The sequence below is a fragment of the Lepus europaeus genome, chromosome 11 (genome assembly GCF_033115175.1).
Source record: "Lepus europaeus isolate LE1 chromosome 11, mLepTim1.pri, whole genome shotgun sequence".
NCBI lineage: Eukaryota > Metazoa > Chordata > Mammalia > Lagomorpha > Leporidae > Lepus > Lepus europaeus.
The window spans coordinates 113,325,348-113,349,819 of record NC_084837.1 but is presented as its reverse complement, the minus strand read 5'-3'; the positions used below and the strand labels follow the sequence as shown (position 1 = coordinate 113,349,819).

Sequence of the window (24,472 nt, the reverse complement as noted above, 5' to 3'; positions counted from 1 at the left end):
GTTCGGGACACCGCCCTCCCATACCAGAGCGCCTGTTGGAGTCCTGGCTGCTCTGCTCTGACCCAACTTCCTGCTAACGTGCAGCGGCGGTGGCTCACGTACGTGGGCCCCTGCCACCACCTGGGACACCTGGATGGGTCCCTGGCTCCTGGCTTCAGCTTGGCCCAGTTCAAGCTGTTGTGACCGTTTTGGGAATGAACCAGTGGGTGTTTCTCCCTAACGCTCTGCCTTTCAAATAGATAAATCTTTTTTAAACATTTGGGCTCCAAACAAGGCATATATCTTGATATATCTTGCATTCATTTGCTCTCTCTATTTAGTTGACAGAGGGAGGGAGGAGGGAGATCTTCTATCTGCTGGTTCACTCCCGCTCTGGCTGCTGGGTCAGACTGAAGCCCCGAGCCAGCCAGAACTCCATCCAGGTCTCCCACGTGGGTGCAGGGCTTTCCCAGGTGCACCAGCAGGGAGCTGGGTCAGAAGTGGGGCGGCCCAGACGCCTATGGGACGCCGGCATCTCAGGCAGGGGCTTAACCCGCTGCGCCACGGCGCCGGCCCCTGCTCTGTCTCTCAAGGCCCCGTTTCCCAGGGCACTTGTTAAGGAAGGCGGGGTGCTGGCAAGGATGGCTTCTGGGAGTGGTTGGCATGCAGGGAGCCGCAGGACACAGAGGCCCATCACAGAGGCCCATCTCCCTTAGCGGGGACAGGCCGGGGCTGCCAAGGGGGTGCCAGAGCTGAGGGGTAGCGGCCAGGGGGCTTGGGCTGTTGGGGAGGGGTCAGGCTGCAGGCAGCAGGGGGCACAGGGTCAAAAAGGAACCGGATGTCTGTGCAGGGGAGGCGGAGGGAGAGGTGAGGGCCAGAACCCAGCTCCTCCCCGCCTGGCCCAGCCCCAGGAGCCCCTCCCTGGCCTCGCAGCCACGATCCACCCCAGGGCCAGGCCTTCAGCTCCCTGCACAATGCCGGGGACCCGTGGGCCAGGGCCCTCGCTCGGCCTCCTCCTCCTCCTCCTCCTGGGCCCTGCGGGGGGCCGTGCTCCACGTCGCAGGTTTGAGTACAAGCTCAGCTTCAGAGGACCGGGACTGGCACCGCCTGGGGCTGGGATGTCTTTCTGGAGCCACCACGGAGGTGAGGGCCAGGCACGGGGACCCCAGAGTGCGCAGTGGGTGCGCCAGGGCCAGCCTCTGCCCAGGGAGCCCCTCCCAGACTCGCTCCTGCTCCTCCCACCCCCCACCCCCAGCCTCAGTTTCCCCTGTCTGCCTCTGACTTTTCCCTTGTCCTCTCCTGGACCCCCTCCCCTTCCTCTGCCTCTCAGACCTCAAGCCCCCACCTGCCCGGCCCCTCCTGTCTGCAGTTTTGCCCGAGAGAGACCAGCTACCCACCTCTCACCCGGTGTGTGTGCTGGGGTGGAAGCGAGCTCAGGGGCATCGAGCCCACTGGTCTGTGCTCAGAGCCCCCCTAACCAGACCCCCCAGTCTGCTTCCGACCCAGTCTTGTTGGCAAGGGATCTGTGGAGGCCCACAGCAGAGGGGAGAGCCGGAAGAACGGGACTCGGGCTAGAGGGGGCGTGAGAGGAGCGGCTTGTCGCAAACCCACACCGCTCTGAGCTCTGCCCACCCCAGAAGTAGGCCACGGTTTTCCTTCAGAGCCGCCTAGAGGGCAGAGCAAAGAGAGAAAGCAGATCAGCTGCGTGTTTCTGTCCATGAGGTGTACGTTCTCAGAACGGGCATGGTTCCCGGCAGAGGCCAGAACCAAAGACCCCCTCTAGGCAGGCGGCCCCACCCCAGGGTCTTTCTTCCCGTCCCCCACAGCGGCACAGAGCGGGCCGCCTCCCCACAGCGGCAGAGCCAGGCCCGCCTGTGCCTCCCTTGCTGCTTGGGGGCCTTGCCCAGTCGGGGGTGTCACGGGCCATGCCAGTGGCGGGGAGGGGTGGAGCCACATTCTCCAAGGTCACCCAGTGAGACCTGCCCGCCTGCTGATCGATTAATCTGGCCTTTCAGCAAACCCACCCGGTGCCCCTGGGTCCAGCCAGGCCATGCAGGGCTGAGCAGGGCCCAGGATCCTGTGCACGGCTGACTGCGGGAGCTCCTGCCTCCCCACCCCTCCCCCACTCCTGGGCTCTGCAGAACACACACTGGATCAGCAGCTTCTGCATGGCCTGGCCCCGGGCCAGCGTCCAGGCTGGCAGGCCAGGGGGTGGGGAGCAGCTGGAGCTCTGCCCTCCACTCCCCCCACCGCCTGCCGAGCCAGCCTCAGTTTCCCTCCCTTCCTCCCTCCCTCTGCCCCTTCCTCACCGTCGGGCGGGCAGCTCCCACCTCTGCCCTTTGCTTTCCCACCCTCCTCCGCTCTCCCCGGAAGCCGGGCGTGGCCCCAGTGGACAAGTCGGAGGCCTCCCTGGCTGTGCTCCCAGGCCCTCCCCGTCCCTCGCGAGGCCTCAGTTTGCTCACCTGTAAGATGGACTCTTACGAGCACAGGGGGACCCTGAGCTGTGCTGTCCGCAGACGCCATCCTGGGCCTGGACGAAGTACGCCTGGCGCCGTCCCTGAGGGACCGGGGTGGTGCCGTGTGGAGCAGGGCCCCTGTCCTGCTGTCTGCCTGGGAGGTGGAGGTGCAGCTGAGGGTGACGGGACCGGGGCGCCGGGGGGCCCAGGGTATGGTGAGTGCCCCCCCTCCCCTACCTGACCTGGAGCCCAGGGGGAGGGGGCCATGGGCCTGGGGTTCCCGCGGCCTGCAGGGAGCCCTGACTTTGGGGCTGGAGCCCTGCAGGCCGTGTGGTACACGCGGGAAAGGGGCCGAGTGGGCTCTGTCCTGGGGGGGCCAGCCTCGTGGGACGGCGTCGGGATCCTCTTGGACTCCTCGGCCGGGGACGCCCAGGTGAGTGGACGCCTCCTGCCCCCACCGGCGCCCCAGCCTCACCTGTGCCCGCTCGGCTGATGGTCGCCTCCCACACAGGACAGCCCTGCCATCCGCGTGCTGGCTGGTGAGGGGCACAGCCCCAGCACAGAGCTCGGGTAAGGGTCTGGCAGGAGCCCCCTGTGCTACCCTCGGCATTCCTGCCCCCGCCCCGCCGGGCCCCCAGCCTCCAAGCCGCCATCCTCGCTGGCCTCCCACTCTGAGCCGCCAGCTGCCCCCAGGACGGGACTTCCACTCACAGCCTCAGCGAGGCTTCCGGGGCCCCAGGACCAGTTAGCTCGCAGGTGGCCCAGGAGCCCTCAGTCCCCTGAGCTCCCCGCCCCGCCCAGTGCCAAGGGGCAGGACAGGGGCGGGCCTGGAATGACCATTTCACACCCCAGGGCCCCTCTCCCCCCCCATGCCCTTGGTAAGTGGGGATCAGCAGAGGCCTCCGAGGCCCAGGGGAAGCAGGTGGCTGGCCCGAGGACACAGAGCCGCTGGCAGGGCTGAGACGGGAGCCCGGACTTGTGGGCCCCAGCCGGGCCTCTCCCGTGTTCCGGATGACACAGCTGACGTGGCTCTCCGCCCTCCCCAGTAGTTGGGCCGGTTTGCCGGTGCCCTCAGCAAACAGCCCCTGGCTTGTAACAATTAGAATAATTGCTGGCATCCACGGCGCCGGGCACAGAGCCCTCCGCCTTCCCCTCGCTGGCTCGGTTAACCCTCATCACACCCTTACGAGGTCGCGGCAGTTAGTGTCCTCCTCGTAAAGGCCGGAACGTGGGCGGGGAGGGGTGAGGCGGCTGCCCAAGGTCACGCAGCGCCGGGGCGGGCTCCCCTCTGCTCTGTGCCGCCTCGCCCCCTCTTGGCTGAAGGCGGCGGTGACGGGTGCCCTGGGGTGAGCTGCCCACGGTGCCCAGAGGAACGCAAAGCTCAGGGCTCCCTTCCGGCTGCTCTCCCACTCCCCTGGCAGGGAGGGGCTGGCCACCTTGTCCTTGTCGCTAGGACTTGTCCCCTCATCGCAAAGGGGAAGGAAGAGAAGCCTTGCCCGGGGGAACCTGGGCCGAAGGGAGGACGGGTGAGGGACGGGCTCCGGGGGCATGGCGGGCGCACACCCCGCAGCTGGCAGCGCAGGCCTCTGCCCTCCGGGGCGGGGTCACAGGGAGGCCCCTGGCCCTTCTGTGGGGGACAGGGCCCAACCCTCGGCTGGCCAGGGCTTGCTTCCTCCTCCATCCTCAGTGAGAAACCACGGCAAGGGACACTGGAGTAGACAGTGTGTAGGGGGCAGGGCGGCACTGCAGGCCTGGGCAGAGCAGCTGCTGGCCACTGGCCCGGCCATGGGTCCTTTGTGGCCTGCTGCATTCCAAGTGCCCACAGGGGCAGGGCCAGCCGGGTGCTGGGCCTCTGTCGTCGGGACTTCCGGAACCGGCCATACCCCTTCAGAGCACGGATCACCTACTGGGGACAGAGACTGCGTGTGAGTGCCCTGCCCCGTGGCGGGCCATCTAGGTGACGGACGCCCCGGGGTCCCTGGCACACACAGGCCAACACACACACAGGGCCCTCCACCCACACCCGGAGCCCCAGCATCCACTGCGCACATGTCCTTCCAGACTGCGGGCCGGTGGGCGGGGGCCAGGGAGTCAGAGGTGGGGTCGATGCCCTGCCCCCCCCAACTCTGCAGGGGAGGGAGGGGCTCACTGCCTCCATGCCTCCATGCCCTGCAGGTATCCTCCAACAGCGGCCTCACTCCCCATGACCCCGATGAGGTCTGTGTCGAGGTGGGGCCCCTGCTATTGGCCCCTGGAGGTTTCTTTGGGGTCTCGGCAGCCACTAGCACCCTGGCAGGTGAGGCTCCCTCCAGGCTGGTGGGAAGGGGGGCTGTGCTTAGCAGCTCCTGCTCACCCAGTGTTCTAGAGAGCCCTGGCTGGGGACTGAGCCACTTCCCCACGGTGTGCACCCACCCCAACTGGATGCTACGCGGGCAAGCAGCAGCAGGACAGCCGTGGGGGCATTTAGGGGCGTGATGCCGGGGGCACCTGCTGAAGAACAGGTGCAGTTGGAGCGCGGAGTCCTTGAACTGCTGGTGTCTGTGGTGCGGAGCTTACTCTACACTGGGCACCGTACACCGGGTGTACAAGGGCACCACCCCTCGCTGGCTTGGTTAGCCCTCATCACATCCTTATGAGGGCGCTGCAATGATCTGGGCTTTAGACTCTAGGCACTGGGGAGCCATGGAAGGTTCCTGAGGAGGACAGTGACATCAGAGCCAGGCTGGAGGAGGGGCTGCTTCAAGGCCTGGGCCCTGAGGGTGCTGCGTGGTCCCCGCTCCAGCCCAGGATGTGCCAGGGGGCACCTGGACTGTCCGTTTTCCCCACGTGCTGGGGACTGTCTCTGGCTGAGGGCGTGGCTCAGCCCTTGGGCCCTCCCTCCTGCCCACCGCTTGCCTGGCCCTCCCACGAGAGCTGGGTGCCTGGGCAGGGTGCTGGCTGGGGGCCCACCTCCCCCTGCCTCCGCCTTCTAGATGACCATGACGTCCTGGCCTTCCTGACCTACAGTCTGCACCAGCCGGGCCCGGAGGTGACCGACGCCCCCCCAGCGCTGCCACGCAGGATCTTGGAGTTATGCTCAGGCCTGGTGCCGGGGGCTAGGCCCTGCCCTCACGGCCCCCCAGGCTGGCAGCTCAGAGCGGAGGGAGCTGGCGGCCGGAAACCAGCAGGCGCAGGGGGCTGTGGGAGCGTGAGGACGGGGTCTGGACCAGCCAGGGGCCACAGAAGGCTGTGGGACGTGAGCTTGAAGGAGCCGTGTGGACAAGGGCCTGAGGCGGGAGGGCATGGGGCCCGGCGGGGGTGGGGCAGAGGCTGGGAGCTGGAAGCAGGTCTCTTCCCCTGCCTGGAGCTTGGCTCGTCAGGGAGCGGGCTGCGGGAGGGCACCCCTTGCCCCTGGACCTCCCCTGGGTTCCAGCTGGACTTCCTGTCTCCCCATCCAGGCTCCCCCAAAGCCGCTCCCAGAGTTGGAGCAGCTCCGCCTGGCCAGGCAGCTGGAGGCGCTGCAGGCAACCTTGGCCCTGGGCGCTCGGGAGGATGTCATTCCGAAGTCGGACGCCGGTGCCCAGGGCGGGGCTGGGGACCCGGGGAGTGGGCAGCTGGGGCAGGGGAGCCTCTTCCCTTGGAACCAGGAGTCCTGTAACCAATGGGGCGAGGGAGGCCTGGGGGCTGGGGCTCAACACACCCCCAGGCACATTTCCCAGGGGCGGGTCTTCCAGGCAGAAGCTACACCTCCTGGTGCCCCTCCCTGAGAAGCCCCACCCCCAGGTAGGCTGTTGCCCCGCCCCCACTGGCTGCCTGACCCAGCTCTGCCCCACCCCCCAGAGGAAAGGTTCCTTGACCTGGAGGAGAGCCTCAGCCGGCACAGCCGGGTCCTACAGGCCCTCGGGGGTCTCTCTGAGCAGCTGGCCCAGGCACGGAGGCAGTGGAAGCAGCAGCTGGGGTCCCCAGGCCAGGTCCGGCCAGAGGGAGGCTGGGTGAGTGGCCCCTCGGGCATCTAAGATTCCACCTGCAGGCCTGGTCCAGCACCAAGTGGGCTCTGATTTGCCTGGAAGAGGAACCAGTGCTCCAGCCGGGGGCTGGTCTCCTCCAGGGCCTGCAGGGACAGAAGGCCGGCAGGGACAGGCAGGGCAGGTGCAGCTGGGGCTGGGAGAGCAAAGGAGGCCAGGTATTTGGGGGCTGCAGGCGAAGGCAGAAATAGACCAGGTGCTAATCTGCATGGAGCACTCGGCGTGCACACGGCTCGCTGCACGCTCAGCTGCACCAGAACCCTGCTTCAGCGGGGCTGCCATCCCGGCGGCTCCCTTAGGGAGCCATGCCCCAGGGCCGCAGCGGCCCAGGTGGTAGGAACTGGGCACAGGAGGCCAGCCGGGCTGTGACAGTGTGAGGGCTTCATCCTGTGTCCTTGGGCCGGAGTGGCTCAGAGGGGAGGGGCTCCCGCTCCAGGCCCTGGACCCCTCCTGCCAGATTCCATCATCCATCCCCAAGAGGGGCGGCCCCTCTCCAGGTCACAGGATAGGGACCCAAGTGCGGTGGGGGCAGCAGGGAGGGGGGAGGTGCTGATCAGCACTGGCCCCAGCTTGGAAGCGGCCCTGGGGGAAGAAGGAGGCAAAGGAGACTCCCTGGGGGGGCGGGGGGGCGGGGCAGCACCACCTTTAGAAGGGAAGGGGGAGGCATCCCTGGGGAGAGGGGTTGGGGGAGCTCCAGCAGCCCAGGTGGACGTGGTAAACGCCAGGTGTCCAAATAGGAGAGTGCAGGTGATCGGCTAACACTGCTGGGAGGAGGAGTGGGGGGTGGGGGTGGGGAGGCTGTGTTCCCTGGGCCAGGGGGGCTGAGAAGACAGGGGCTGTGACCTGGACCCTGGACAACGGGCTGGCCTCCTGCAGGACTCTGCCCAGCTCAGCACCCTGCTCTGTGGACAGCGGACTCTGCTCCAGGCCCTGCGAGAGATGCGGTGAGGGGCAGGGGGGCAGGGGGGCAGGGGGCAGGGAGAGGGAGGAGAAGCCCCCACCAAGTCGCTCTGCTGCCTGAAGTGGTCGCCGCCCCTCCCTCCCTCACCACCCGGCACCAAGCCTGGGGACTGGCAGGGCTGGAGGTGGGGTGCGGTTTGCTAGCTGACCTGGATTTGAATGGAACCAAGTTTAAGGATTCCAAGTCCTCGTTCAAAAGCGACTTGTGCACCCGCAGCCCCGGGGGGATTAGTACACAGGAGCCTTCTTTTAGCTTGGAAGGAGGAGGGAATGTTCTGATGGGGTCCTCCGAAAGAGCCGGGCTGGGGTCAGGCCAGTGGGAGGAGACAGTCCCCAACTTCACCGGGCCCTGCTCTGGCCTCCCCGCCTCCCACTGCGGGCCCGGGGCTCGGAGAGAGCTGCCTACGGGGCCCGGGGCTCGGATAGCCCCTGCATGGTGTGGATGCGGATCCTGCGGCTGGCGCCCAACACCACCCGCCCCACACGTGCACACGCCTGGCTGACACAAGGGAGAGGCGCTGACTGCCCAGCGGGCTGGGATGGAAGGCAGCGCCCGGGGGGAGCCTGGGGCTGAGACAGCTCCGGCAGAGCCTTCGCTCAGGGAGAGCTGTCTCAGGTTGCAGGAAGAAAGTCGGGGCGGAAAGAAGAGGCCCGTCCGGTCCTCCGTGTGCCTTGTGCCGCCACCACTGGCGATCTCGGGAAAGGACCAGGACCTCTGGCTGCAGCTTCCCCGCTCTCCCCCTGCCAGGGACGCTGCGGCTCTGATGGCCTCGGGAGCGCGGGTCTCCTTCCTGCCCGTGGGCACCAAGCACCACTTGTCAGAGCTGGAGCAGACCCTCGGGCTCCTGCAGACGGACCTGCGGAGTGTGGTGGTGAGGGGCGGGCAGCGGGAGAGCGGGGGAGCCCCTCCCCGGGCTCAGCCCCTCTCCCAGGACCCCTGGCGCCCTGCCTGTCTGCCTGGGTGTGCAGCTCTCTGCGGGGATGGAGACCAAGCCGGGAGGGAGCAGGGACAGCGCTCAGTGACCAGGCAGGAGGAGCTGTCAGGGGAGCCCCTGCCCTGTCTCGGCCTTCCCCTCGCCCTCCTCCTTGCCTGGTACTGTCAGAGTCTCCCCCTCTTCTCTTGACCCCTGAGGATCCCAGGCCCTGGGCCTTCCCAGCTGTTCTCACAGATGGAGCCGTGGGAGCCGGGGTGGGGGAGGCAGCTTCATCTGCTGCCCCTCCTCCAGGCTCCCTGGGTAACAGCCAGGGCACCCCGAGCCTGGGGCGGGGAGACACGGGGCCGCACATGGCCCAGATTCCAGCCCCCTCCCTTTGCCCTCTCAGAAGACAGCGGTCCAGGCCCCCTGCCCGCCCAGTGCGTGCCCAGGGGTCTCCTCCTGCCTGCGGCCCAGCGTCCTCCTGCTCTTCCTCCTCGCCCAGACTGTGGCCTTCTTCTGCTACGTCCACTTCAGGTGGGCTCTCCCTGGGCAGGGCTTCCCGTGCCATGGGCATCCTTGGTGCTGGGCTGCAGCTTGTCCACTGGAGAGGGGGCACTGGGCTCCAGAGGGCAGCTGCCCAGACCACCCTCGGGGAAGGAGCAAGACAACACAGGCTGGGACCCATCGTCTGACCAGGCACAGACCCCCTCCCTGCCCAGTCCGAGGCCTGCTCTCACATAGCTCTCGGACACTCACACGGGCCACCAGGGCCGTGCCCACAGGAAGTTCAGGGTCTATGGGAGTGTGGCACAAAGCACCTGACCCAGCCTGGAAGGGACACTTGATAAGGGTCATCAGGTGACAAGGACATTCTCAGCTTACAGGATAGGCAACAGCCCCGAGGAGGCCCGGGGACGGGTGACAAAGGCGTGGGGGCTCGGACACAGCACAGCACGCTGGAGAAACAGCGGCGAGTCTTGTTGGAGCACAGGGCAGGAGCAGTTTGTGAAATGGGGCAGAGAGCGAGTTAGAGAGGTGGGGGGACACCCTTTCTGCTGGGGGGGTGTTTGTGGAGTGAGGGTGCGCTGCTTAGAGGTGTGGGGTGTGCCGAGGGCCTCAGGAAAGAAGGTGGTGAGATTTCAAGTCCAGAAAAATCCGTGGGGCTGTGCCGTGGCCCCGGCAGTGCAGTGACGTGTAGAGAAGGCACAGGTGGCCATGGACACAGGCTGGGGCACGTGCACGAGGGTGCAACATGGCAGGAAGCCTGGGACAGCTCTTCGACGCCGGCGGGTGTGGTGGGGGAGGAGTGTACAGCTACGTGGCAGGCCCAGGGAGCCCCGGCTGGTCCCAGGCAGGGGGGGCTGTGGTGCCGTGAGTGTAGGGGGCTTGGTTTCAAAAGCGCGGAAGACCGAGACCCAGGTCCCCTTTCTCTCTCTGGCAGCAGACAGGAGCTGGACAAGCGCTTCCGGGAGTGTCTGTCCAGAGGCGGCCTTCCTCAGGGCCCTGCCCCACGCATCGGGAGCGCCCTGGGGGCTCTCAGGAGGCAGCCCGTCTCCCCCAGCACGCAAGCCTGACCACAGCCCCTTCTCACTGGCAAGTGGGCAGCGTGGCGTCTTCTGGGTGCCCACCCCCGCTCACACCTCGGCGGCTGGCAAGCTCCCGCCTTATTAAAAGTGATCTCTGCCTCCCCAGGCTCTGGCACCATCACTGACCTCCCAGCTTCCCCCTCTGATCTCTCCCAAAGGCTTCCGCCTCCTCTGGGTAGGGAGCGAGGTGTGCGCTCCACGCCAGCAAGGAGGCCAAGGCATGGACTGAGCCCTCAAACGTCTGCACTTAGAGGGGCAGCAGGAGCCACATCTGTGTATCATTCTCCCCAAACGCGCCCAGAACAAGGAGAGGCATCTCCCACGCACCCCCACTCCCCGCAGCTCCAAGGGCAGCAGGGCAGGCGCAGGAGCGAGCACCCTGGGAGCCCCGACCCCCACCCCCACCCCGCCCCCCGCTCCCGGAGCCTGAACTGGGATGCGGTGTCCGGCTCTCGGGTCTCCACCCCCCCCCCCATTCCCTGTCAAGCTCTTTGGGCGGCTGCCGGGGTCGGGGGGTGTGGGGAAAGGGGCGGGGGAAACGGGATGGAGTTCAAGGCAAGGTTTTTGCCCCCAGGCTGCTGCCCCACCTCCCTGCCGAAACCCAAGAGGGGAGCAGGGCTCCGGACCCCCGGACCCCCGTCCGCACAGCCCCGTTCCCCGGAGGATGCCCTACCACCCACCGCGCGCCGAGCTGCGCGGTCCGCGGCGCCCGGCGGAGCTGGCGTTGAGGGAGGCACGTGGGAGAGGCGGGAGTGGGGAGCGGGCACGTGGCCCCGCCCGCCCGGCCCCGTGCGTGCCCCCCGCCCCTCTGGGGAGGGGGCGGAGGCGGGGGCGGGCGGCGCCGGCGAGCGCGCGCGGCGGGCGCTGTCCGCGGGCCCAGTGCTGAAGCAGGTGCGGACGTGGCCGGCGCCCGGCCCGCGAAGACCATGGCGTTCATGGTGAAGACCATGGTGGGCGGCCAGCTGAAGAACCTCACCGGCAGCCTGGGGGGCGGCGAGGACAAGGGAGACGGGGAAAAGTCGGCGGCCGAAGCGCAGGGCATGAGCCGGGAGGAGTACGAGGAGTACCAGAGGCAACTGGTGGAGGAGAAGTGAGTGGGGGCCCCCGCCCGGCTCCGGCGACCCCCGCCCCCGCCCGCCCGCTGCCGCCGGCTCCGCCAGCGCGGGACGGACTCGAGCCCCGAGGCCCTCACCCCACTCTGGTAGACAGTGTTAGGGGCGGCGGGTCCCTGCCCTCTAGGCTGTCCCCGGAGTCGCCCAGCACCCCGCTCAGGAGGAGTGAGGGGCCTGGGATGGGGAAGGGGTGCACGTGCCTTTCTGACAGAACCAGTAATCCCTTAATCCGATCTGGTCCCAGCCGCCTGCGTGTTCCAGCTGGGGCTCTGAGAAGCGGGGGAGCCCTGGGCGGTGGGAGGCTGATGTCGGGATGGGGACCCTCTCAGGCAGTGACCCTGCCTACCCCCCCCCCCACCTCCCAGGGCTGGAACGGGGGCAGCTCCGGTGGGCTTAGGGCTGGACCCCAGAGCGAGTAGGCTGCCAGGGTTCAGATTCTGCTGGGTAACTTTAGGCAAGTTTCTCGACCTCTCTGTGATAGTGTCCACCCTACGTGTTGAAGAGCAAATGGCTTGATGCATGCAGCCGGCTCAGCACAGTAACCGGCACCTGGCACTGTCATTTCTCTTAGTCCTGAAAACCCCGTGTAAATTGCAAACTCTTATCCCCAGTTTACAGAAGGGAAGGTAAATGACTTCCCCAAGTCCAGCCCTAATGTGGTGGCAGCTCCAAGCCTGTCCCAATGCTTTCTTTGCCAAGGCACAGCCTCTCAGGCAGGGAGGAGAGAGCAGGTGTGATGTGTGGAACTTTTAGGGTCTGTGGCAAGAGCCTGCTCGACCCATCCAGTGCGACAATGGGTGCTAGGACAAGGACGGACCCCACAGCTGGGCAGGACTGCCCTGGCTACACACAGGTGGGACTGCTGCAGGCAGCCCTGGGGGCTCGAGACCCCTCGCTCATCCCTGGCAGTGACACCCCCTCCCCCTGTGCCCGGCAGGATGGAGAGGGACGCACAGTTTGCACAGAGGAAGGCAGAGCGTGCCACCCTGCGGAGTCATTTCCGAGACAAATACCGGCTGCCCAAGGTAAGCGGGGTGCACCTGCCGGGTGCATCCCAGGCCCTGAGCTCCTGGCCCCAGGCTCCTTCCTCAGCAGCGCTCAGCCTGGGTAAGACCGACACAGTGCTCGGTGGGTCCTGCTCTCCCTCACTCAGTCACTTGATGTGAGCAGGTGCCTGCCCAGGGCCAGAGCTTGATGTTGAGGGGGTAAAGTCCTCTGGAGATGGACAGGTTGTTTGTTTGTTTGTTTGTTTGTTTTTGGAGCAAACCCCGGCCTTTCTCACCACCTCTCTCCTCCCCAGCCAGAGGTGGTGGACCTTACTGAAGAGGTGGGTGCTCAGAGGAGTGGGCTGGGGGTGCTTCCAAACACACCTGGAGGGCCGGCTGGGAAAGAAAGGTCGCTGTCTGTGTTGTCCTGGGTCCTTGACCTTCCTGTCCTCCCCTGCCCTCCCCATACGGCTGCCAGGTAGCTGTCACTCACAGCAACAAATGAGGAAACGGAGGCCCGGAGAGATTAAGGGGCTTAGCTGGGGTCATCAGGGTGGCGAGTGGTGCAGCCGGTGGGTGGGTGGGCGGAGGCTGCTCTGGGCTCTGAATCCTGAGCCCGCTGTGCCTGGGCTGGGGGCTGCTTTCCAGGGCCTGGGGTCTGCGCACAGAAATCCCCTTCCCTCCTCTCCAGTGTAAATCTGCTTCAAGATAGGTGCTCGGCCACTCCTTTCCGTGCGCCCAGAACTGTGCTAGCCTCTGACTGGGGACTGGACGCACAGGGCTCCATTCTGCTGAATCCAAGATCAACTCTGAATGTCACATTCCCTCCGCTGCACTTATCGCCGCCCCTCCCCCCCAGCCACGCCTCGGGCTCCCCACAGGGCACCAGGGTCCTGAAGGCTCTCAGAGGGGAGCCTGCCCACAAACCCAGCTAGGGGCGGACTGGTTCCTTCCACCATGGAACCCTGTGCCCAGTAGGAGAGGCAGGACTTGGATGCCACTGCGCGGGACCCAGCTGGACAGGGCCAGGGAGGTGCAGCGGCCCTTACTGGGCGTCCTGCAGTGACCACAGGTGTGCTCACGGCTGCATGACGGTGGCTCCCCTGCCCACCACGTGTGTGAACGCAGGCAGGCTGCTCGTGTATCTGAGCCTCAGGGTCCTTATTTGTAAAGTGGAGGCAGCAACACCCACCTCACAGGGCTATCCGTCGGTCAGGTGCACGGTGGACGATGGTGCCATCCTTGGCTGTGCCCTCTGTGTAGCTCACGACAGCCAGCACATGCCTGAGCTGACGGCAGCAGTGGGACTCCCGGCTGGGTGTTTCCGTCTCCTTACTCCCTGGCAGATCCTCCAGTCTCGAGAGCCTAGGGGCCAGGAAGCCCCCTCCTGCCCTTTCATGGACCGGCCTTCTCCCTCCCCCCTCCCTCCAGAACGAGACGGACGAGAGCCAGATCCAGATGGTGGGGGGAGACGTGGAGCTGCCCCGGGAGCTGGCCAAGATGATCGAGGAGGACACGGAGGAAGAGGAGGAGAAGGCCTCCGTCCTCGGGCAGCTGGCCAGCCTCCCTGGCTTGGACCTCGGCTCCATCAAGGACAAGGCCCAGGCCACCCTGGGGGACCTCAAGCAGTCAGCTGAAAAGTGTTACATCATGTGACCGCTCTCCCTGGGGCTGCCCACAGGAGGGCTCAGGGTGTGTCTCAGCCCCCGGGGGACCCACACCCCGCCTGGGGCCCTGTTCTCCCCGTCCCGCCCTAGCCCTGGAACCCGTCTCATCCAAGCTCCAAGCTGGCCTTCTGGGAGCAAAGCCCCCAGGACCACCCTCCGCTCAGCCTGGGGAAGGCTTCTGGGGAGTGTAGGGCCAGGCCCACGTTCCTGCACCCGGGAGCACGTGTGAGAGCCACACAGGGACCCAGCACACCAGCACGCGAGGGCAGAGCCCATGCTGGGCAGACGCGCCACGCCCAGGCCAGCCCCTCTAGACCCCGACACTCGGATGCTCCCGGAGGGGCTCTGGGCGGTCGCCCTGTGCAGACTGGAGGCTGGAGCGCCGGTCTTCTTGTTGATGGTCTTTGAGAGTCTCTGTCCCCTGGGCCTCATTCTGTCCTCTGTGAAGTGGGACTGGGCCGGGCAGGTGTGGAGGGCCTCCCAGCCTCTCCCCGTCCCTGCTCAGGGCAGCAGCTGCAGCCACAGTCTCGAGGGAGCCGGGCGCTGCTGTGCGAGGGGCGCGGCGCCAAGGATGAAGCTGGCACGGAACAGCGGCCCAGGCGGCTCTGGGCCTTGTCTGGGCCCAGGGCCCAGCTCATTTCTGTTCCTGTAGAAGTCTCTCTGGATTCCATAGCTGGAGTCTTCTCTCCCAGCTCAGTGACGAATAAAGACCCCCACGACGAGCCGGCCTTCCACTTCTTCCCGCCCTCCGGCCCTCGCGCCTGTCCCCAGAGGGGCGTCTCTGCTGGGAGGAGCCCTCCGGACCAGGCGCCCCCCACCCCCAGTGGCAGCCCCTAGGAGATGTGCAGGCTCTCTGCCGGCATAGCCTGGCATGGCTCTAGGCCCAGTGACTTGGGCGGGAGGACCCGGGGCTGGCACGCAGCTGTGGGTGGGGTTGCTCATGGGCCAGACGGGCGCCACCAGAGGCCACAGCTCAACCGCAGCCATCTGGGGCCCCGTGCCCGGCTCACCTCCTCATTTTGGAGATGGAAGTGTTAGTGGAGTGTAGCGTTCTTGTCTTCGCGCAAGGAAGAATTCAGGAGACAGAGAGCAGGGAAAAGCAAAGCGGCCAGGTTTCCCTGGGGCCAGGGCATCCGCAGGACTGGATGGGCACCTCTTCAGACAGAGCCTGAGACAGTGCCCGGTTTGCTTAGGCTGGGTTTTAAGGGGGTGGGTCTATTCCCCCCCCCTCGCCCCTCCCCGCCTCCAGTACAAAGGGTTTGCTGAGTGTAAATGAGGAGAAACTGCTGCCGGTTTCACTCCCCGGGGCTATCAGAGCGGGGAGCCCACCTGGCAGGGCAGCCTCCCCTAGGGTGCCTGACACTCCATTTGATGCTGAGGGGAGAGGGCTCTCCTGGGGAGCTTCCCCTGGGGGAACGGCCGAGACCACCTGGGAAGTTATCAGGGTTTGGGCAGGACTTTGCAGTGTAAAATATTGGGGTGCTTCCGGGCTGTTGGTCCTCCCCAGGCCTCTCCCACACAGGCTGACTTCTAGCTGCCTGCCTAACAGACATGGAAGCGAAGCAGGCAGGGGCGCTGCTGGGCGACTCCGACTTCCACCGTTCCCTGGGAGCCCCCTTAGCCCCAAACTGGGCAGTAATCCACGTCCCGAAGAGCAGTCATTCGTCAAAACCAGGAATCTCCAATCTCCCCCATCACCTGTGCTGGGGCAGGATGTGTGTGCAGGGGCACCCTAGGGTCTGGGGCCCTGGCCTGCTGCTGCCCAGGTGCCGGCCTGCGGGGACGCAGCCACGAGTCACAGGCGGGAGCGGACACCAGGCCTGGTTTCAAGGGCACAGCCTCCATCAGGGCTCCGTGTAAAATAAGGGACACACAACCTGTGCTGGAGGGGACGGTGGGGGCAGGCGGACAAGGGGGTAGGCCTGGAAGGACACAGGGTGAGGACAGGGCTGCTCGGGCTGTCACACTGGGCCTCTTTCTCCCGGGCATCCCCCCGAGAAGGGCTGGTGGCCACCGACAACCCCTCCTGACCTTGGTGCAGCTGGAGGAGACCTGAGTCAGAGCCCGGCTTGGCAGCGTCGGCAGGCAGGGAGGCCGCCCCAGGGGCCCTCTGCCTAATGGGATTGGACAGGCCCCGCCCCCTCAGTGGTTAGCAGGGCTGGGGGCGGGTGGGCGGGGAAGAGCTGAGGAGGGGCAGCATCCACTGAACCCCATAGAGAGGGCTGCTTGGGGCCCCGGGCCAGGGAGTGGGAGGGGGCTGAGCCCCCACACTGGCCCCCACTTCACAGCCTGGGGACCCTAAGGAGCCCACCTGTCTGTAGAATGCCTGCAGTGGTGTGGGGGAGGTGCTGGGGTGGGGGGGCCGGGTCTGGGGCTCAGATGGGCAGAGAGCAGGCTGCTGGGTGCCTGGCTCTGCTGGCCCCACCCTGCCTCCCCCTCCATCAGCCCTGCTCCATGCTGGGGGCTGACTGGCCCCTCTCCCAAGCCCTTGGGCGCTGGACTCATTGTCTCCTGTCCTCTATTTATTTTCGTTTATTTGAAAGGCAGAGACAGAAACACAGATCCTCTATGCCTGTCTACTCCCCAAATCCCCAGAATAGCCTGGGGCTGGATGGAGCAGAAGCCAGGAGCTGGGTACCCAATCCTGGTCTCCCCTGTGGGTGCAGGGACCCAGCTACGGGAGCCATCATCACTGGCGGCTCCTAGGGTGTGATGGGCAAGAAGCTGGGTTGGAAGTAGAGCTGCACCAGGCACTCGCTGTGCCCTGCCCTCCCCTCCACACCCTCCTATTTAGACAATCACGCGCTCCCGGGGGGCCCACCCCTCCGGTGTGATGTGAGGCCACCAAGAAAACCATCTGCCACCACAACGTCCCTCTCATGGTGCCAAAACCGCTCCATCAGAGCACCAGGGTTTGGACTGCCCCCCCCCCCCCGTGGACACAGGAAATGCTGAAGGACAGTGAGAGAGCGAGCCCCTCCGACCCCACCCCTGTGCTCTCTCAGGGGAAGCAGACACCTGAGCGGGTCCCCAGCGTCCCAGGGGCTGTGGCTCCGCCTCACAAGCGATTTTGGGGAGGGGGGTCTCTGGTGCTCCTGGGCCCCACCTGCTGCCTTGCACCCATCCTGACTGCTCAGGCCCAGGACCCTGGGGAAGGAGGGTGCAGATACAGGCGGTCCCTGGCAGGAGCAGGGGAGGGTGGCCAGGGCTTGCAGGGTGGAGGGTCTCCCAGTCCCCACCGCCAGATGGTCCCTCACACATGAGCCCCCTGCAGGCACTGGGGACATCTGGGGCAGCTCACTGCCTGCTGACCCAGCTGAGGCTCAGCCCCACAGCCTGAGGCTGGCTGGGGGGGAGCCTGGGGAGAGCAGGGAGCTGGGCCCCTGGGACAGAGGTGGAAGCCGCCTCTTGTCACACCCGTGGGACCGCGAGGGTCCAAGTGCGGTGCGAGTTGCTGGGGGAAGTGGGCAGTGGCGTGTCCCTGTCCCTCCCCCAGGCCCACTCCCCACGGGGTGGATCCTTCTGGGTGACCTCCTCCCAGACCGACAGCCTTCCTTGGCTCCCCAGCCAGCCGAGGGAGGGGCAGGTGGGCATGGGGACAGTGGGCCCCTCAGTCTGCCCAGAGGCCTGTCCACTGCTTCCTGGGGAGGGGCCAAGGGGCCGGGGCAGGTGGGAGGAAAGGCTGGGGTGTGCTGTGCGCCCCGTGTTGAAGGCGCGAAGTGCAAGCTCCCGCCCCAAAGGAAGAACAGCTTTTGGAGAGCGGGTCTGCCCACTCCCCACAGGCCTCAGCCAGCAGAGGTCCTAGCGCTGGCCACCTCCTCCCAGTCCCCAGGTCGCGGGCGCCCCTGCCGGCCTCTGCCTCCTGGACCACCCCGGCAGTGCTCACCCCTCTGCACCCCTTTGAAGCCGGCAGGGCAGACCACTGGAGTCTTCATCCGCCTCCCGACCAAGGCCCCTTGTCTGGCCCATTTCCGGACGCCCGGCCCAAGCACAGCACCTCCCCACATACTGCCTTGGGCACTCGGCCTCAAACTGGTTCTACTAAGAAGGAACCGGACTCCACAGTGGGTCCCCAGGTTCCTGGCTGGGGAGCTAAGGCAGCACCATGGCCGCCCCTCCGGCCCTGGGCGCTGCCGCTCCACACTGCCCCCCAGCGGCCAGTCCTCTAACACCCAGGGTAACGGAGCTCCTGGGCACTCTCAGGAGTTCCCCAGTGGCTCCCTGGAGGTGCCCGCGCACCTCTAAGTCCCCAGGTCTGCTCCCCAAAAGTGCTGGTCACACCCAAACATGGGCGGACAGGGCAGAGCCCGCAGGGAAGGGTGACCGCTTGGAGGTTTCTGAGCATAAGACACCCCAAAAGGTGCCCTTCCCCCAGTGCAGCTCACTGCTCTCACCAGCACAGGGTGAGGGGGCACTGGGAGGCCAGGGGCCCCCGACTGGGGCTTGGGAGTGTACGGTACAGAGGGACGCACCCCAGGCCAGCCACACCCTCCTGGGTCCCTGGGCGCTGAGGTCGGGAGGCAGGTGCACCCACCCCAGCCTCTGAGCAGGAAGAGCTGCACAAGTAGAGAAAATAATTTAATAGCGAAACGAGGGAGTGCATTCTTACAGCTGGGCTCGGGCACCGACGCCCCAGCTCTGTCAGAGAACGCTGCCTAGAGCCCAGGTGTGCCCCTTTCTCTAGGGGTCAGCCCCTCTGTCCCCATGAGCCCGGGAAGGGAAGGGGCTGCCAGGGTCACCCGCTGGCGTCACAGCAGCACCAGGCCCAGGACTGGGTAGCCCGGGGCTGCGGCAGGCCCAGGCCCAGGCCCAGGCCAGGGCAGGAGCAGCCCACCCGGGGAAGGGAAGGGGCTGCCAGGGTCACAGCAGCACCAGGCCCAGGACCGGGTAGCCCGGGGCTGCGGCAGGCCCAGGCCCAGGCCCAGGCCAGGGCAGGAGCAGCCCACCCCGGGAAGGGAAGGGGCTGCCAGGGTCACAGCAGCACCAGGCCCAGGACCGGGTAGCCCGGGGCTGCGGCAGGCCCAGGCCCAGGCCCAGGCCAGGGCAGGAGCAGCCCACCCCGGGAAGGGAGTTTGCTCCGTGCCTGCAGGAGCACTGGAAAGTACTGAGAAGCAGGCAGGGCCCAGAACCCGGGAGGGCAGGGCTATGGGCGGGGTGGTCCCTGAGGGGCTCTGCGGGCCCTGTTCCAGTGCAGGGAGGGAGACGAGGACGGGGGAACGCAGGGCACTGCTGCCCATGCTGGGGCGCCTGCCACACGGGGTCAGGACCCACGGGTCTCATGGGAGAAAGTCTCCTCTCCTTGCAGCATCCTGCCCTGGCACACCTCTGCGGTCCGGGGGTCCCGAGCGAGGCTGTGGACCCTGGGGCATGGGGTCCCAGAGGTGCCCAGCCGAGGCTCTCCCGGGCTGCAGGGGCACCAAGTCCTGGGCATCAGCCTGGCCTGGCGCGGCTGCCTCTCCATCCAGCCTTCCCGGTCACTGCAGGGTGCAAGCTGGGGGGGTGGGGGGGAGGGGTGGAGCCAGTCTCAGGCCTCTGGCCAGAGAGGCAGAGTCCAGGGCCACCCCCAGGTGGAGGGCCAGACCCCAGGGCAGGACTCACAGCTGCGGACCGACTCCGACAGCCCCTCTTTGTCCAGGGTCTCGGCCTCCCAGTGAGACTCCCTCATCTGCGGGAGGAAGGGCACAGAGACGGGTGGAGAGGCCTTGGGCGGGGGCCGGCCCACACCCTGAGCCCCAGGGAGCCCCGGCGCCCACCTTGACCTGCTCCTTTAGGTACTCAGCTCGAGCCATGAGGTTCTGGACCTGCACGGGGAAGACGAGCCCACGGCTGTCAGGGGCCTCCCACCGAACTCCTCCCCATGCTCTCCAGGGCCCTCTGTGCCCCTTGCCTGCTCCCTCCTCCAGGAAGCCATCCTGTCTGCAGCAGCCCCACGGCCTGTCCCACACCTGGGACACCTGAGGGTGGGGGACTCCACAGGGAACCCAGGGGGGTCCCCACAGGTAGGAGCGGACAGCAAGGGGAAGAGAAGCCCCCAACCCTCTCAACCCAGCAGGCACCTCGGCGTGAAGCAGCTCCCGCCTCCGGCCGGGGGGCTCTGCTGCAGAGAGAAGGCAGGTGGTGAGGGGGCAGCCAGCCCCGGGGACGGGGACGGGGCACACCTGGCAGGGGCAGCCAGCCCTGGGGACAGGAACAGGGCAGGGGCGCACCTGCCAGGGGCAGCCAGCCCCGGGGACAGGGCAGGGGCGCACCTGGCAGGGGCAGCCAGCCCTGGGGACAGGGACAGGGCAGGGGCGCACCTGCCAGGGGCAGCCAGCCCCGGGGACAGGGCAGGGGTGCACCTGGCAGGGGCAGCCAGCCCTGGGGACAGGAACAGGGCAGGGGCACACCTGCCAGGGGCAGCCAGCCCCGGGGACGGGGACAGGGACAGGACAGGGGCGCACCTGCCAGGGGCAGCCAGCCCTGGGGACAGGAACAGGCAGGGGCGCACCTGCCAGGGGCAGCCAGCCCTGGGGACAGGGACAGGGCAGGGGCGCACTTGCCAGGGGCAGCCAGCCCTGGGGACAGGAACAGGGCAGGGGCACACCTGCCAGGGGCAGCCAGCCCCGGGGACAGGGCAGGGGCACACCCGCCAGGGGCAGCCAAGCCCCAGGGACGGGGACAGGGCAGGGGCACACCTGCCAGGGGCAGCCAGCCCCAGGGACGGGGACAGAGACAGGACAGGGGCGCACCTGCCAGGGGCAGCAAGCCCCAGGGACGGGGACAGGGCAGGGGCACACCTGCCAGGGGCAGCCAGCACCAGGGACGGGGACAGAGACAGGGCAGGGGCGCACCTGCCAGGGGCAGCAAGCCCCAGGGACGGGGACAGGGCAGGGGCACACCTGCCAGGGGCAGCCAGCACCAGGGACGGGAACAGGGATAGGGCAGGGGCACACCTGCCAGGGGCAGCCAGCACCAAGGACGGGAACAGGGATAGGGCAGGGGCGCACCTGCCAGGGGCAGCCAGCACCAGGGACGGGGACAGAGACAGGGCAGGGGCGCACCTGCCAGGGGCAGCCAGCCCCGGGGACGGGGACAGGGCAGGGGCACACCTGGCAGGGGCAGCCAGCCCTGGGGACGGGGCAGGGATAGGGCAGGGGCGCACCTGGCAGGGGCAGCCAGCACCAAGGACGGGAACAGGGATAGGGCAGGGGCGCACCTGCCAGGGGCAGCCAGCCCCAGGGACGGGGACAGGGATAGGGCAGGGGCGCACCTGCCAGGGGCAGCCAGCCCCAGGGACGGGGACAGGGCAGGGGCACACCTGCCAGGGGCAGCCAGCCCCAGGGACGGGGACAGGGCAGGGGCACACCTGCCAGGGGCAGCCAGCCCCGGGGACGGGGCAGGGGCACACCTGCCAGGGGCAGCCAGCCCCGGGGACGGGGACAGGGATAGGGCAGGGGCACACCTGCCAGTAGCAGTAGCAGCTCTCCTAGGCTGCGCTCGTACAGGTCCAGGGCATCCTGCTCCCCGCCAGCTTCCTCCTCCTGCAGCCACGTGGGGGACACCAGGCCACTCAGGGTCAGGACGTGGAGTCCTCCCCACCCCACCGGGACCCCCACGGCACACAGACCTTGGCCATGGCAGCAGCAGACACTTCCAGGGCAGCCAGGAGGCGTGGCTTGTCCCGGGCCATCTCTGGGATGAGGGGCAGAGCTCAGGGTGAGTGGACCCCAGCCTGCTGCCCCCCACCCCCAGGCTGGTGTGCTAGGCACCAGACGGGTGGGCCAGGGGCGGGGCCTACCTCTGAGCAGGTCGCGGGCAGAGGGCCCCTGGCGCAGCAGGGCCTGATTGGAGGAGGACACGATGGCCTTGAGCTCCTCAGCCCGGGACACGTACTGGCTCACCTGCAGGGGGCCGAGGGGCTAAGGAGGGGCTGGACCCCACCTCTCACCAGCACCCACCTCCAGGCCCACCCTCAGCGCCTCCCCTGCCAGCTCGGAGCCCGGCACCCACCTTTGCCTGAATCGCTTCCTTTCGCCGGGCATCTACCTCGTCTGTGGAAGGCGGGTGTCGGTACGAGGGGTCCGGAAGGTCCACACGAACCCCCAGCACCCCCGAAACACTACGTCCCCATTTACGCCCCATGGAACCCCTGCCGGGCCACGCCCGGAACCTGTCCAGCGCAGCTACGGCCATAGCCACCCACGGGGCATTGCCCAGGACTCACAGTGCAGGGCGGGCACGAAGAAGTCCAGGGCCTTGCAGTAGAGTGACAAGGCGGCGGCTGCGTCCCCCTCCTGGTCCTTCGCCACGGCCTGCACCACCAGGGCGGTCTGCGGAGCGAGCAGGCCGGGGTCGGGCCCAGCTCCGTCCACGTCTGTGTCCACCCCCTGCCCTCACGGGGCACGTCACCTGCTCACCACCCAGGGGACGGACGGGACCCCTCAATCCACCCCCGCTCCCGTCTGCTCACGGCTCGGGCCAGGCTTTCCCCGCTGGGCATGTGTTCCAGGTCCACCCAGGGGTGGGCGAAGAAGTCCTGGAAGGAGATGCGGCGGCTGGGGTCCCGCTCCAGGAGCCGCTGCAGCAGGTCCCGGCAGTCTCTGGAGAGCGGCGGCCGCAGGGGGAGCTGCCCAAGAGTGGGGGCGGGGACACATCACACTGGGCTCCGTGGCCTCCAGCCCAGGGCGCCCATGCTTGACGGGTGGAGAAACTGAGACCCAGAGGAACAAGCCTCCTTCCCCGGACTCCCCCCCCCCCCCCCCCACTGCGCACGGAGCCCTCAGCCCGGAGGAGCCTGCTCAGGCCCTGCTCTCCCTCCCTGGACTACGCTGGGGGAAGCTGGGCCCAAGCCTGCTCTGGCCTTGTCCCCACAGGGTGGGCAGGGCCATCGGTGGGCAGGCCCTGCGTCCCCTGCCGGACCCACCTCGATGACCCGGCTGCTCCGGATCTTCTCCTCCAGCTCCGAGAAGGACCTGGACGCGAACGGGGGCTTCCCAAAGAGCGCCTCTGTGGACGGCAGCAGAGGAGAGGCGGTGGGGGGACAGGGTCAAGCCAGGCCCGGCCCACACCGGGCAGGGGTGCGCAGTGCAGGCAGGGGCGGGGGTCTCACCGTACAGGATGACCCCCACGGACCAGAGATCCACGCGGGCGTCGTACTGTCGCCGACACACCATCTCGGGCGCCATGTAGAGGGGTGAGCCACGCAACACGTGCTTCTCGTCCCACGGGGACATGTGCTGGGCGAAGCCGAAGTCTGCCGGCAAGGCCGGGCCACAGGCTCCAATTCCAGCTGCTTCTGTTCCCGCCCCCCCACCCCCTGCTCCCAACCCGCCAGGGGGGAGGGGTCCTGTTCCCCCCCTGCTGCCGGTGCACACTCCACCCTGACTCAGGCCAGATCCTGAGGCTGGCCTCACACCAAACCCTGGCCTGTTTCCAGGGACCCCAAGCCTGGACACACGCAGCCTGAAGCCCTAAGCCCACCCACAGTGCGGCTGGGCCTGTGTGTGGCACCTGAGGAGGGTCCCACCTCCTGCCCACAGGGCCCAGTGTCTGACAACTCAACAGAGAGCTCTGTGAGAGCCAGGGCTGTGCAGGGAGCCCGGGCCGGGGAGGCCTCCGCACACCCCGCCCCCCAGCCCCTCCCCGCTGCGCCACACCCACACCTGCCAGCTTCAGGTGCGGCCGCTCCAAGGAGCTCAGCAGAATGTTCTGCGGCTTCAGGTCCAGGTGGGAGATGTTCCGCTCGTGCAGGAACTGCAGGGCGCTGGCTGGGGCGCGGCTCCCAGCCAGGGAGGGAGGTCAGCGGGCTCGCCTCCCCTGCCCTGCCCCTCCCGGCTGCGGTCAACCCTAAGGGATTGCCCGGCCGCCTCTCTGCAAGCCTCCCGGGATTGCCCCAGCCCTGTGAGACCTCGCCCTCCCTTGCCAAAGCACTTGGGCCCTGGGACAGGTCTCTTGCCTCTCTCAGAGGGGCCCCAGGCCAGGGCGGGGGTCGCAGGCGCTCACCCAGCTGCTGCATGAAGACCCGGGCCACCTTCTCAGGCAGAATCCTGCGGGTGTGGATGAAGCGGGACAGGTCGCCGCCCGCGCAGAACTCCATGATGAGGTAGATGTGCTCGCTGTCCCACTGCGGGGGCGGGGAGCGGACCGGCGGCCTGAGGCCCGCGCCCTCCCCGCAGCGCCCCGGGAGGCCCCGCCCCGCCCGCCCCCGCCCACCTGGAAGTCCCTGAGCTGCACGATGTGGGGGTGCCGAATGCCCTTGAGGATCTCGATCTCCGTCAGCAGGTTCTCCACGGACGCCTTGTTCAGGCTCTTCTTGGCCACGCACTTTATGGCCACCACCTCGCGAGTGTCCTTCTGGGGGGACGGGAGCTGTGGGCTCTGCTGTGGGGGCGGGGCCCCGGCCTGGCCGGAGAGGCGCGCCGTGGGCCCCCGGACCCCAGCCCCGAGGTCTCCCAGCCGCCCCCTCCTCCCGGGCCTGGACTGCGCTCAGCCCACCCGGCGGTCCCCCGGCCCGCAGGCTCCACGGGGCCGGGGCGCGCGTTCAGCCCGAGCGCGGCGCGGCGCTGCTCCGGGGCCCGACACCCCGAGGCCCCGCGCGCACCTTGGCGTAGGCCTTGTACACCGTGGCGTAGGTGCCACTGCCCAGGCGCTCGGTGAGGATGAAGCCGTCCAGCCGCGGGGGGCCCCAGCCGGGCCCCGCCATCGCGGCCGCCGCGCACGCGCCCAGGTGCTCGCCCGGTTCCGGCGGGGGCGCGGGCTCCCTGCTGCCCCCAGCGCCGCCCGCCGGAAGTGCAGCGGGGAGGAGGCCGGGCGCGGCCCCGCCCTCG

At 67.8% G+C, this 24,472-nt stretch overlaps 3 protein-coding genes across 7 annotated transcripts; 2 read left to right on the top strand and 1 right to left on the bottom strand.

Moving 5' to 3' along the window:
- The first annotated feature begins 953 nt into the window (after window positions 1–953).
- Window positions 954–9,890, top strand: LMAN1L (lectin, mannose binding 1 like). Its single transcript, XM_062206676.1, is given in 14 exon segments — window positions 954–1,122; window positions 2,496–2,650; window positions 2,761–2,868; window positions 2,947–3,011; window positions 4,267–4,360; window positions 4,611–4,731; window positions 5,408–5,463; window positions 5,873–6,004; window positions 6,257–6,406; window positions 6,876–6,927; window positions 7,281–7,383; window positions 8,148–8,271; window positions 8,723–8,850; window positions 9,761–9,890. Coding segments are annotated over 14 exon segments (1,587 nt in total).
- Window positions 9,891–10,828: 938 nt separating this feature from the next.
- On the top strand, window positions 10,829–13,656 carry CPLX3 (complexin 3). Its single transcript, XM_062204867.1, has 3 exons — window positions 10,829–10,992; window positions 11,952–12,039; window positions 13,432–13,656. Exons 1-3 carry the CDS (start codon window positions 10,829–10,831, stop codon window positions 13,654–13,656), a joined length of 477 nt encoding a protein of 158 aa, XP_062060851.1.
- Window positions 13,657–18,232: 4,576 nt separating this feature from the next.
- On the bottom strand, window positions 18,233–24,377 carry ULK3 (unc-51 like kinase 3). 5 transcript variants are annotated; one of them, XM_062206455.1, is made up of 16 exons: window positions 24,247–24,377; window positions 23,859–23,999; window positions 23,649–23,769; window positions 23,309–23,413; window positions 22,756–22,899; window positions 22,570–22,652; window positions 22,117–22,272; window positions 21,871–21,976; window positions 21,657–21,697; window positions 21,445–21,565; window positions 21,274–21,338; window positions 21,109–21,187; window positions 19,724–19,764; window positions 19,421–19,468; window positions 19,266–19,332; window positions 18,233–19,158 (listed from the first exon to the last, which is right to left on the bottom strand). In XM_062206455.1, exons 1-16 carry the CDS (start codon window positions 24,346–24,348, stop codon window positions 19,142–19,144), a joined length of 1,437 nt encoding a protein of 478 aa, XP_062062439.1. In that variant the 5' UTR covers window positions 24,349–24,377; the 3' UTR covers window positions 18,233–19,141. The 5 variants fall into 5 exon arrangements, with proteins under 5 accessions (XP_062062439.1, XP_062062441.1, XP_062062442.1 ...); XM_062206457.1 differs by having other exon boundaries at window positions 19,724–19,761; XM_062206458.1 differs by having other exon boundaries at window positions 21,445–21,547.
- Window positions 24,378–24,472: the final 95 nt, after the last annotated feature.

What these genes read in the sequence shown, in the direction of transcription:
- ULK3 (XM_062206455.1), bottom strand. Translation starts at nt 24,348, where the DNA reads ATGGCGGGGCCCGGCTGGGGCCCCCCGCGGCTGGACGGCTTCATCCTC. An exon ending in CGTGGGGGTCATCCTGTACG is followed by an intron (nt 22,653 to 22,755) that starts GTGAGACCCCCG and finishes TGCCGTCCACAG; the next exon opens with AGGCGCTCTTTGGGAAGCCC. An exon ending in ACCTAAAGGAGCAGGTCAAG is followed by an intron (nt 19,333 to 19,420) that starts GTGGGCGCCGGG and finishes TTCCTCCCGCAG; the next exon opens with ATGAGGGAGTCTCACTGGGA.
- CPLX3 (XM_062204867.1), top strand. Translation starts at nt 10,829, where the DNA reads ATGGCGTTCATGGTGAAGACCATGGTGGGCGGCCAGCTGAAGAACCTC. An exon ending in AGGCAACTGGTGGAGGAGAA is followed by an intron (nt 10,993 to 11,951) that starts GTGAGTGGGGGC and finishes TGTGCCCGGCAG; the next exon opens with GATGGAGAGGGACGCACAGT. An exon ending in ACAAATACCGGCTGCCCAAG is followed by an intron (nt 12,040 to 13,431) that starts GTAAGCGGGGTG and finishes CCCTCCCTCCAG; the next exon opens with AACGAGACGGACGAGAGCCA.